This window comes from Halyomorpha halys, unplaced genomic scaffold (genome assembly GCF_000696795.3).
Source record: "Halyomorpha halys isolate HHAL.00 unplaced genomic scaffold, Hhal_1.1 Scaffold482.1, whole genome shotgun sequence".
In the NCBI taxonomy this organism is placed as follows: Eukaryota; Metazoa; Arthropoda; class Insecta; order Hemiptera; family Pentatomidae; genus Halyomorpha; species Halyomorpha halys.
This window is the reverse complement of record NW_027109248.1, coordinates 932,799-946,043: the sequence shown is the minus strand read 5'-3', so window position 1 is coordinate 946,043 and position 13,245 is coordinate 932,799. Positions and strand designations below refer to the sequence as shown.

The 13,245-nt window shown below is 28.7% G+C and overlaps 2 protein-coding genes across 5 annotated transcripts in view; one reads left to right on the top strand and one right to left on the bottom strand.

Moving 5' to 3' along the window:
* LOC106683419 (beta-1,4-N-acetylgalactosaminyltransferase bre-4) overlaps positions 1-13,245 on the bottom strand; it is a 72,210-nt gene that overhangs the window by 14,144 nt on the left and 44,821 nt on the right. For 2 of the 3 annotated variants that reach the window (XM_014424881.2, XM_014424879.2), the window contains 4 exons: positions 5,436-5,605; positions 2,677-2,799; positions 2,352-2,547; positions 544-758 (listed from right to left, as the gene is read on the bottom strand). In XM_014424881.2, the coding sequence (XP_014280367.1) occupies positions 544-758; positions 2,352-2,547; positions 2,677-2,799; positions 5,436-5,585 (684 nt within the window). In that variant the 5' untranslated portion in view covers positions 5,586-5,605. The remainder of the gene's footprint in view (positions 1-543; positions 759-2,351; positions 2,548-2,676; positions 2,800-5,435; positions 5,606-13,245) is intronic. The other variant, XM_014424880.2, reaches the window with a different exon arrangement.
* Positions 10,309-13,245, top strand: part of LOC106683418 (RCC1 and BTB domain-containing protein 1) — a 61,286-nt gene continuing 58,349 nt past the window's right edge. For both annotated transcript variants that reach the window (XM_014424878.2, XM_014424876.2), the window contains exon 1: positions 10,309-10,463. The gene's annotated coding sequence lies outside the window, so the exon portion shown is untranslated. The remainder of the gene's footprint in view (positions 10,464-13,245) is intronic.

Here is a 13,245-nt window from a genome sequence, read left to right as displayed (position 1 = left end):
AAGATTTCCCCCAAATTCTTATTTATTTTAATTTAATATTTTTTAAAATTATTACAATATATATATATAGTTACTATATTTAAAATTTTTATCATTTATATTACTGAAAGTAATTTTATCTTCTATTTTTTCAAGTAAAAAAAAGATGTATTGGGTTAAGGGAGAAAGTTATAGTTAAGAGATATGGAGGAAAATAATGGGGGAAAAAATGAAGAATATTAAAAAAACAGACAAAAAAAATCCTATATTAATAACATATAAGTTAAAGTAACTACAGTATGCATATATATTATAAGTTTCAAAAAACAATTAGTTAACTAGTTATAATGATGCTGTTTATTTAGCAACCTAGGGTAGTACAACTTTTTCAATAGTCTCTCTATTGCTCCGTCTCTTGTAATTATACAAAAAAAATCTAACATTAATTTTTTTATTTAATTTATTTTTGTTTTATGAGGATCAACTTAGAGCACAAAATGAGGTATCTGTTTTCTCAAGCAGGTTCAATACGTACTATTAGCTATTATGAAAATGTGAACATACCTGCTCGACAATAAAAATGTGGTAAGCTAACTGTTGACGTTCAAGGATAGGAGGGAGGTAAGACATAAGCATGGACAGCTGCTTCTCCCTGTCTCTATATGGAATGATGATGGCCACAGCATGTCGTGGAGAACAATCCTTTGGCACGTAGGTCAAGTTAATATTTGGCATCGGCTTTGTTTCTTTGAGCCAGGTTTCCACATCAATCCTTCCATCTGCAACCATTTTAATATGTATTGATGGTATCAATTAAAAAAGATGTTTAGGGAACAGTAAAAAAAAAACTAATAAAGAAATCTAAACAGATTACATTTTAAAAACATAGCTTAAACCATAAAATATTTAAAATCAAAACAATATTTGATCCTGCTACATCTAAATATTTACATATTTATTTTAAATACACACAAAAAAGATACAACCAACTTAAATAATCTAATAAAAAAAGAGAATGGAAAAACATTGGCTCACATTATACAATAGTTTAATTACTATTTATTAAGAACCAACTTCCTTTTATAAAATATAACTAACTAGAAAAAAATTCACTTGATGTAAGTTTTAAACATCCAAAGATAATAAAATAATAATATTTGAAATATAATAAACTAAAAATACGATCTTAAAATTTCTTTAGGAAGATATTAAAAAACATAGAAAATATGTAAAAATAAACTATCAACAAATTTCACATAATCACTATAATTATTAAAATTGACAAAGGAAAAAATTACAAAACAACTGAAAATCTTTTGATGAACCAAAAGTAAATTCAAACATATTGAAAATACTAAATTGAAAGACTAAACTAATGGTTAAATACTAAGGAATTAAATAAAATTAAAAAAAAAAATTAGAAATACATGCAAAGTGAGTCAATGAGAATGTTAAGTATAGTTTCAAAATAAATATAAATAAGTAACATTGTAAAAATCAAATTAACCTTTAAGCGGTGAGGCGAAATCTGATTCATCTTAAACTTTTTATTTATTCAATTTCCGTAATATGCCATATTTTAGCTCACTTTTAATATTACATTTTGCATAAAAAAAGTTTTTTTTTATAAAATAATAATTAATTATTGAGACCAATGAACGAATTGTATTCTCTTTTTAGTATTCCAATAGTACAAAAAAAAAGTTTAACTGACCCTTAACTTTTTTATTTATTTATTCTATTTCATTAATTTAATCAGTTTGCGAAATCTTAACTTGCTTTTAATAGTTTCTATTCAAAAAAGATTATCTTCCAAAAATCCTCTCTCCCATTCTCCAAAAGAATACCATTTTCCAAAATATGATTATTAATTAATAATCTTCTAATATTCTTTTTTCTTAAACATTGTTATTAATTGTTTTAACTCAATATGATGCATACCTCAATAAAAATAACAAAAAAACCCTACTGTAATTGTTTAATTTTTTTTAACTTTTGTTACTTTTCATATATTAAATAAATTAATTATTTTAAGAACTCGAAGAAAATTTTAATGGTCCTACATCTTGAAGTGCCCAGAGCACCACTTGGTTATAGATGGCCCTGATTATAACTAGTAGTCTTAAGCTTTTTACTGGCAGTTTAAATGAATTTTGTTTGTTAATTTAGGTATGTTTAATACACAATAATAATAATAATAATAATACACTCATTTTTTATTTTAATTAAGAGAAATTTTAAAATCATGAAAAAAATGAAATAAATAAAATGTCTCACAATAAATTTCTGTAAGTCTGTATTGTGATCCCATTATTGAAACAAATAACATTTTCAAACCAACAAATAATATGTAATAAATATATCTTTCTTACAGAGGTTTGGTGGGACCGAAGGACAGTCACGAGGTGGAGGGCTGCAGTGCAAAGGACCACGATAGACTGATTCCTTTTCTATAATATTTGCGATGACACCACCCCGATACCTGTTTACAACCATCTGTGCTGTAAGTTCCACGGAAAGTGCATCCCTGCGTAAGAGTGGTTCCATCTTGAAAGACATGCCTTTCTCCTAAAAAAAAAATAGTTAAAAGCAATAAGATTAGGCCAAATTAAATGAATATTAATTAATTATATATTAAAAGAACTATCTAAAAAAAGGTTTAAATCATAAAATTAAAGAAAAACATTAGAAATAGACCTGAACCTGATGCGTAGGTTTGTGATGTTGAAGTCGCGTGTGTGCTCTTCCTGGCATAATTCTTGAAGCAGCTCCTCCACCTCCTATAACTCCAGTCACTGTGTCTTTTGCTACAACGGACATCTAAAACAACAGTGTTACTAACTTAGTATAGAAGTAAAATGTTTTTAAAATAAATAAAAAATAAAATAAGAAGGAATAAATATCACAAGGAAGGACATTGTTTTTGTATTTTTAATTTGATTAATTGATTTGATTTGATCAGTCCTCAATATATTTCAATTATACCAAAATAAGGCTTATTTAAAATATTGAAAACAATACTGTATCTGACTACAAGTTTTTATTATTTTGTAAATACATAATTAAATATAAGATTGAAACTTTTATCTTTTATTTTAAAAGTTTAGCTTTATCGCTAATTTATTCTAGGAATATTTGAAATATAGGAAAAAATATAGTCTATTTATATAAGAAATGTGATTTCTTATATAAAATAAAAAAAATAAAAATTTGAATGATACAATATAAATTTAATTAAAAATTAGATCAAAAGAGATATAAAATTAAATGTCATAAAATACTTTATTGTTAGTATTCAAATTGGATTTCATATTTTAGTAGGAGAGTTCTTATATTTATTGTGACATGATAAGTAATTGATTTATAACTAACCAATTCACTGTTAACTTATACCAGCAATGTTATTGTATTTTTTCTGACCTGGATGACATGAGTCTTAATTCATTGAATTCGGAGAAGGAATTGAACGTTCCATTTTTCAGTGCCTGGTATTGGCTAAATAGTTATAACATAAGAAAGTCTTTTTTATTATCACTTTCCTGTTTCTTTAGGTAGTAAAACCCGAACTAGTTAATCAAGACAAAAGAGTGTACAATTAATTACATTTATGTGGCATCAATGAACTCAACAATGACAATATGGTGCATAAATAATCTTTACTTTCTTTTGTACTTCTCGGATTTTGAAAGTCCTCCATTTTTTCACATTTTTTTAGGTTGCTTTCCACATCTCTTATAACACAGATTGGAAGATCACCTTATTTAGCCTATTTTAATGGTGAATACAATAAATGGAGGTGCATATAGGTCTGTTAGCACTGATCTCGCCACTTAAAAAATTTTAAGGGTAATGGGGCGGGAAACCAATGCACAGGATGGTGATATCCAAGGCTAATCCTCCTCGGATATATCTACTTATATGTCAGATACAAGTTCATAAACAACATTTAATTTTTTTTTACTTCTCAGCAGATCTTTTGAAAAAAAAATTCTAGAGGCCCAGGTAAGAGTTGAGTAGGAAAGAGGTGAGGCCGTTCCTGGAGTTACCTCTCTACAACCATGGGCTTGAGGTTTACTTATTATAATAAGAATCTTATATAATGCCTCTTATGATTCTAATTTTCTAGGTAACCCATCAATCTTACCAATAGGTACACCATACACAATCAATATGAACCTCAATCTTTCGTTTTACTGTCATTCTGACTGACACTGTAGTGGTCCCTTACAGTTTCGTCTCTTGTTGTTTATTTCAACTGAATAGAGATCTGGAGTTAATACTGGTGGAACAACATTGAGAGAGGCACAGAGATTGTTTTGGTGTGAAAAATTAATTTTACATGAGAAAATTAGATCAAATTAGAAAATTAGCCCGCCAAGCTTCTATAGTAAAAAAAAACTTTTATTGCTTTAACAATGTTCACATAATACTTGATTCTTTTCTTAATGGTCATGGGCACTTATTTATTTGTTGTGCGTTACATTGTAATAAAATAATGACTCTAAGTGAATCATGATTCCTATGTGTGTGATATAGAAGGCATAACCACTTTATTTTAGTAATTTACTTAAATCTCATATCCTTGATATTAGAAATAAAATAATGGAAAATTTAAAAAAAAATATATGATCTTTCAACTGAAATACAAAAATATAAAAATTCCAAAATGCCGTGTATAGAACTATCTCCAGTTTCAATTTTTCCAGTCCAGAGATCTATTTCATGAATAGAGCCGGTATGAAAAAACTAAGATGTGTTAGTAAGTTAAGAGTTACAAATCTAGAATTTGTCAAACTTCATACAAAAACAAAATATTCCTCTTTAAAGCCCAGAAAATCTGCACATTCTGCCTTCAATTCATCTTTTGACAGCCTACTCCACATTCTTCTCTACTGCAAACAGCTAACAAAAGACAGACACAAATATTCATGAGCAATTTTTTTTTTGTAGCCCGTGATGTTCATAAAATACAGTTTATATTTCTAATCGACACAATAGAAAAACTAAAAAAGATTTATTGCTTTATAATATCAGTGTGCCATACCCTGGGATCCCTGAACAGCGATGGTCCTCACTTGTTAAATGCTATAATTAAGGATAATTATTGCTTATGAGATTGCTATTTCAGTTAATTTTTGTTTACTTTATTATGTTTTTCATAATTTATTTATCATGAAGGCTTGTATTAATTAAAATATAAAATGCATAAAAGAGTTAAAATATAAATACTTTACATTTATTATTATTCTTCCGAGTCAAGTAAATGGAAAACTAAACTCAATGTGGGTGAAATAAAGTGACCTGTAATAGTCTGGTGTGTAAAAGATTGTAATTATTTAACAAATAATGTTCTATTCTATTCATTCTACTGAGATTAGTCCACTCTATTCTATCTATTAGCCTAGCCTGTTCTACTGAGTTAGAACTACTGAGTAGTAGTGAAGTTATGTATATACCTCCGATAGCGCAAGGATGGACAGGGCGGTGACGATGATGAAGACAGAGAGCAGCGGGAGGATCCTGATGCACCTGTAGCCCCGGCCTGGGGCAGAGACACGGATCTTCGGCCTTACCCGGGTCAGCGTCCCGCGCACCCTGATCCTCATCGTCCGACCGCATTGCAGACCTGAAAGGAAAGCATCATCAATGGTTATTAATAAGTTATTCAACGTACTGGTCATCAAAAGTAATAAGTATAACATCATAAATAATCAATAAAAGTTTATAGTTAAAGCACGACGGTAATAGCATGCGCTAATCTGGAAATAATTAGACCAGTGATTTGTGATTAGTCAAATAATTTTGCGATATACTGTAATATGCTCTTTTTGAGTAAATAGTGATGTATAAAGGGTTTTTAATATGTTTTTATTTTATGTATCATTTTAATAGTGTTCATTCGTTTTGTTGAACCAAAAAGCAAGCTAACCAATTTTTATCGTCAATAATAAATTCGTGGTTCAAAACAAAACCAAGATGGCGGTACATATCCTTCAAAAAGTCCGTTGAATCAAGGCCATGTTAAGCAGATTCAAATATCATATAAAAACTATTTTAACTCTTCCCACCATATTTGAAAATACAGTAAATTTAAGAAAAAATAGAAGTCAAGAAATAGTGCCAAATAATATTCAGAAAGTAAATCATTTGCGAAAATCTATAACTGTTGTGTGACAATCGATGTTTACATGGAACATCGAGGCAGGTTTGGGTTTTTGGCATTCTTTCGTTGTATGGGTGAGTGAGTGAGAAATGATGTTTCCAGGATGAGAAGAGCCTCATCAAATTCTGTCCAGCAAGGGTGGACATCTTGAAAAAGGAAGACAACCAAGAGTCACACAAGAAGAATAAGGGACTCTTTGTTTGGATCGCCTAACAACACACTTCGATGGATGAGAAGTAACTAAAAAACTGTAAGAGGACCAATACTTTGTTTTGTTAGTGTTTGTTTACTGAGAGATTGTCAGCAGTCAGTATTAGTTAATTGAGGAAATCATCAAAAGAAAAGTCTATGAAATTGGTTAGTTTTGTTATTCCTAAATTTAAATACATTTCTAAAAGAGATATTAATTTAATTAAGTGTTAATAATAAAAGTGTCTGTTTCTGATTGCCTAGAAACCTGCCCTGAGATTAAGAGTCTATTATATTATAAAATTTAAATAAGATTCTATTATCTATTTAATATTAAAGTTTTTAATTTGAACCCAAGCTATCTTTAAGATATGAGAATTGAGTTAAAAAATATCAAATTTCAATTTATTTAATTTTAATAATTTTTAAATTATTACAATACATGAAGTATTTTGATTGAGATCGAATGTCTAACTCGAATAAATAAATATATAAATAAACCTCGACTAAATATATAAATATACATCAGGTTTACAGACGATCTAACCAGGGCCTTAAGAACACATTGGACCAGGGATGACACGAGTGTGGCCCAATCTTAAGTAAAACAAGGAAATGTCAATTCTCACTTAAAACTACAAATTAATAAAAATATAGATAAACAGAATAAAATGAAAATAAAGGTTAACTTTTTTTTGCATAAATTATATAATTATATATAATCAAATATATTGATATATAATTGTATTCTTGGAAAAATGAGATCATCTTAGGATATTTTGAGGGACCCTAAATTACGTAATACTAATTTTAAAATAATTTCTAAAGTATTTGTACCCTGAGGTATAAATTAATGATAATAGTTAATTCGTTTCCAAAAACGTCGTTCTCTTATTAATTAATTAATTGCGAACCGATAAACGCAAATTCTTCAGTTAGAAATAATCAACGAATGCTAAAAGATTTAAAGGGATTATTCCTCGTATTTACGATACTTAAACTGTACATCAAAATGGATCGAAATTTTCTATTAGGTGTTCGGAATTGACACGGTGCACAGGGGTGCCCTTCCCTCAGGAAATTCCTGGATCCACTTTAACATTCCATAAAGAACAATGAAATAGGATTTCTTATCGGTATGTGAGTTTCTCTTCCGAAATCTGTATTTCCGAGTTTCAACAGAGAAAAATAAATAATAATGTATTGTGTACTTAATATCAACAAAAGTTTCATTTTCGTATTGATACAAATATAGTAGTATTAATTTCAAAGCGTAAATTTTTATATACAAATGTAGTCTAGTGGACCTTTTTTATAATAAACCCTAATAGTATTCGCTAATAAGTACAAGTGACAAAGTATAAAGTACAAGGACTAGAACTTCTTGATTCATAATGGTGATCACTAGGGAAAGGATTTCTATGTGCTAAAAAATCCAAAATATATACATAAATATGTGCTAATAAATTGTCAAATATTTAAAAAATATGTATTTTCAACGATATAAATTACTAATTAATTAGTAATTTTATAACTTAAAAAAAGTTACATAAATATGTATTTATTATATATTATATGAATAATATTTTAAAGAAATTATGTTAAAATATGTACAAAAAAATGTACTTAGAGAAAACAGCTGTTCAATAAGAACTATATTTTAAAACATCGATGTTTTTTTAGTCGTTGTCGGATTCTTTGTTTCAAAAACCACTTTTGACAGGCCGTAGAATGCGTGATCGTTGGAAGAGAGCTTATGTTATTCAAATGGATGTTCAAAAACATCGATGTATTTTGGGTAATGTATTGTAAGCAACAATATTTTAAAACATTGATGTTTTTTGGAGTCCATGTCCTATTGGTTGATTGAAAAAGCACTTCTGACTGGCCGGAGCATGGGTAGTCTTTAGAACAGTCTTTATGTTACAGAAATGCTTAAAAAAAAAAATCAATGTTTTTTGTCGATGGTTTTTAACATCGATGTTTTTTGTCGATGGTTTTTTAACATCGATGTTTTTTGTCGATGGTTTTTTAACAGCGATGGTTTTTTAACATCGATGTTTTAGTATTGAACATCGATGTTTTTTTTATCGATGTCACATCACTAATGGAAAAGGAGGAACAGAGAAATAGATTGAGGAGTAAACAAACAAATTCTAGGAAAATGCTACAGGAATAAGACCTTTACTCTTTTTAATTGATTCTGAGAAATTCTCGAGGTAATTCTGTGTGAAAATTTATTATTGCCACTGCTTTTAATTTGTGTTCAAAGATGAAGATATAGAATTTTTACGCACTATTTATAATAAATCATAAATTTCACCTTTAAGTTTCGTGCGTTCCCTTGAATTTTACGTAGTTGCTGCGAAAAATCTATTTACAATTGAACAGATAATTTAAGGAAATATGTGATTCAGGACAAAATACCTAAAGATATGTTAAAAATAACAAATATTTCTGAAAATATGTGATTTACAACAAAATATGTAAAAAAGGTCAAATATTTAAAAATATGTGAAATAAAAATGGCTTATTTTGGGCATAAATGTCTTGAAACATCTTTAGTTAATAAGGAATCGCAGAAATCATGGTCAGGTAAAAATATGTGAAAACATAAAAATCCTATCCGTAGTGATCACTGTTATTGTATAGGAGTAAAGTTCTAGTCAGCATATTGTTTAAGTCAGTGAAATTGTGCCAGATAAAAACAACAAAACTAATAGTATTAGTTTGTACTATATTATGAAACAGGACTATGATGGACTAATACTGGTTATTGGCCTTTAATAACATAAAAGATTAATAAACATAAAATGAAATATTTATTTGTAAAACTTTCAATTATTCGGGCGTTGTGGAGGTTATAACGGCTTATAACCTAAAATTATACAATTTTGTAATTATTTACGGAGAAACAACAAATGATTTAATTGATAAAATGCAATATACAACTTAAAAAATTTAACTAAAACTGAAACATACGTAATTTTAAAGAAACAACTAATGATATACAATAATAATATATCATATAGGAACTGAGTAGCTCAGTGGTAAGGCACTGTGTTACTAACTCCAAAGGTCCGGGTTCGAATCCAGCTGTAACAGATAATTAATTATTCTGTTACCATAGCCGTGGGTCAACCCTGAACAGAGGGTTCAGGGGTGCTCAGGGGTAGAACCCTCCGGGGTCTACACAGCCTCATAAAGTGGGGATTAATTGGAGAAATATTATGCGATCAAGCGTGATTCTGACCAAACCACCTCTTTGCATAACCATTGGTCTAGTAATAGTACTTATTACTTATTATAAGTATTACTTATTATGTAGTACTTATACTTATGTAATACTTATTATAAGTATTACATTCCTGATCCTTCATGGGTTTTAGCGATATAGATTTATTTTATTTTTATTAATATATAATATAATATAGAATAAGTATATAATAAGTATCAGGTATAGAAGCATTATTAAGTAATACATGTTCAACAATCATGATTGATAATATATGTATAGACTGTTTACAAAATATATTAATAAAATACAACTTATGATGAATATAATAATTTACATATAATAAATTAGTAATAATCAAGGTCATATATTCCTAAAATAATGCAAGAAGTATGGAGTGAACTTGAATAAAAATAAGAACACAACATAACTAAAGGACTAAGTATATCTAAGTAATAAATTTAACCAGTTTTATTCAGAACTTAATGAAATATAAATCACTAAGTGAAGAAAAGAAAAATTACAAGCAGTTATTTGGTTAATTAAACCAATTATTAAAGTTCAGAAAAGTAAGAGTAATAAAAAATAAAAATAAAATAAGTTTCAAAAAACCCATAATCCAAATATTGAAAAATCCTAACCTAGATAAAACTAGTTAATATCGATGATCTAGCGGAATGATCGAGTTGGGTTCGATAAATCGATTTAGATCTCCTCTTTCCACTGATAGTGAGCAGAACAGTCAGTCGCGCCTTCTGTGGCGATAACCTTGGTTGGTTGTTGGTCTGTCAGAGTGCTTGCAATATTTTCTACGTATTTATTTATACATTTAAATTAAATCGTCATATCTGATAAATAGATCAATACGATCAATAAAAGGATACCTCAATGAAAAGGGTATGTAAATGTGTGTTTTTTTTTATGGACTATATTATTACTATATATATAATACTCTATTTTTATATTATATACATAAAACTATTTTTAATACAGATCCATAACGTAAGTTACTAAACAATGCTGCTAAATACAAAAAAATACTGTTCATTTTTTTTTTTTTGGACAATGTACGTACAGTTAACCGTAGGTAAAGATAAAATATGTAAATCGCTGATAAAACACTAATTCTATTAAACCAAACAAAATAACCGACTTTCTGGATAGTGTGAAAAATTTAATGAAGGCTTAAATGAATAAATTAAATCATGTATGTAAAGGAATTTTAATTATAAATTATATTAAATTAGTCAAATAAATTTAACTTCATCATAAATCAATACATAGAAATCTGTCAAGTTTTTTATTGCTTGGCAATTTTTACCTTATACATAATTAAGGGAAAAAAAAGTGTCCTTTATTAAATTGATTTCATTTGGACTCACAACACTAGTTAATTGTCAAACTATTTTATTTCTGAAAAACCCAAATCATAATAAAGATAAAAAATTTATAATGTCTTTATTTTATTTTTTAATCTCATAATTTTCAAATATAACTATTCCCAATTTTCATTCGAACTAAGTATACAATGTATTTTCAATTAATTCCTGATTTTCATCACTGACGTTTAAAAAAGAAATAAACCTAGGAACATTTTTACGACTGGCATAAGATATCAAACTGATCTCTATTAATCATTTCATGTCATAAATATCTTAATAACTATTTTATGAATCTGTTATTGCATTTATTATTACATAATAATAGTATCAGAAGTTACCGCTAACATTTTTTGGAATAACATACATCATCTGTAAAATTAAAAACATAAATCAAACAATTGGTTATGAATTACCTATTGAAACTTAAAGAAATGTTTGCTAGACTTCCGCAAAAAAAAAAAAAGGCTTGAAAATTTCAAACTTTAGAAGTGAAAGCATTCTTAGGTTCAACCATTTGTTGAAGATTTTATTATTTCAGGTTTAGGAAATGGTATTTAATAATCGTTATATCGGGATTCGTAAAATCAAGGAAGTCGTTACAGTTTTTTTTAACAAGGGAGTCGTTATATCGAGGAATGCGTTTATATCGTGGTTTAATTACCCGAAACAGTTATTATATGGATAGAACAATTAAATCTAGGGAGCATTTAAATCCAGGTTCGTCATAAAGCTGAGTCATTTTATCGAGATTAGTAATATCGATGGAGTCGTTAAATCGATCTCCAATAAAACGAAAGAATCATTGTATCGAGGGGGGCGTTATATCTAGGGAGAAGTCATACCGAGGTACATTATGAAGAGTGGTTATATCTTGGGATTCATTACATCGAGGTTTGTTATAACCAGGGGGTTGTCATATATCCAGGCTAGCTATATCGGGGAGCTGTTACATCCGGGTTCGTTATATCGAATATAATTATACCGAGAGGGTCTCTATATCGAGGTGCCTTATTACGAGGAAACCATTATATAGAGGATCGTTATAAGCGTATGAGAAGGTGGTTGTAGAAAACAGAAGTTTTCGTCTGATCCATTCCATTTATCTCTTCCCCGCGTAGTGAAGTTTTATTTAAAAAAAAATAGAATAATATATAATAAACGAGCCAAATATTTAGCTAACAATAATTTACTTAATAATAAATACGAACGTCCTTTATCCATGCATTTTATTTACTCGAATTTACAACATTAAATGGATCGGTTGTTCTAGGGAAATCGGACTTGAGCATTTTTTTCTCTAATATCTATCTAAACTGAAGACTTCATAAAATTGAAGTTTCGTCTAAAGCGGTCAAGTACGAGTAGTTTAGAACAGCGAAAAGTCCTAAGAAATAAGAGATGACTACAGATGTAGAGAGAAAGGGTCTTGCGGCAAATTTTCTCGGGGCCCCGTCAAATATTGAATTTACTAATGAAGCCCAACTATTATGTAATTATTATATTATGTAATATAAAAAAATATTTAAATTATATAAAATTAAAACCCAGTCCACTAGGCCGTGCCCACTACGAGCTTTGGCGACTACAGCAAAATGATCTTTTAGATTTATCAAAACCCACACCAGACAAAACGGAAATTAACATTTAACGTGTTATCTGGCAAGGAGAACTTGTTTTTTTTTTTTTTTTTTGTTTTTTTAATTAATTCACGAATGTAGAAAAAAGTATTACGACCAGGGATTCACCGTTAGGCGAAAATAATATCATGAAGGACTGAAGGTAATGATCATTAAATTATACTTCTACACAAAAATGTAAACTCGAAAATCGATTTCCAGTGTCTTCGTAAATAAATGTCATCTTGTGGCAGGTGTCTCGCGTTAATAGTCCTTGAATTAATGAGCTTGAGTAAATCAACTTTGTCATGGAATCATTTACATAATGATCTAATGGTTGATTAAAACTATTTGGCTGGGAGAAAAAAAAACAAACAAATTTTTTAAGGATCTATAAAAAACGATCATATAGTGATAAACTTAACATTAAAAAATATAGGCTAATATGAATTGATATGCAGTAAAACCTCTCTATAGTGGAAACCTCGCTTAAGGGACAATTTATTAAGGTCCCAGCCAATAAAATACAAACTTAATGCATCTGAGCTCCTCTATTTCGGAACCCCTACAATCCGTACGCCGAAATCTAATTTATTCCCTGTCACTCTTCTATAACAGATAAACTTATCAAATATTTATGCACAAACTCATGATTACGAATTAAATTTTGAGCTGCGTACA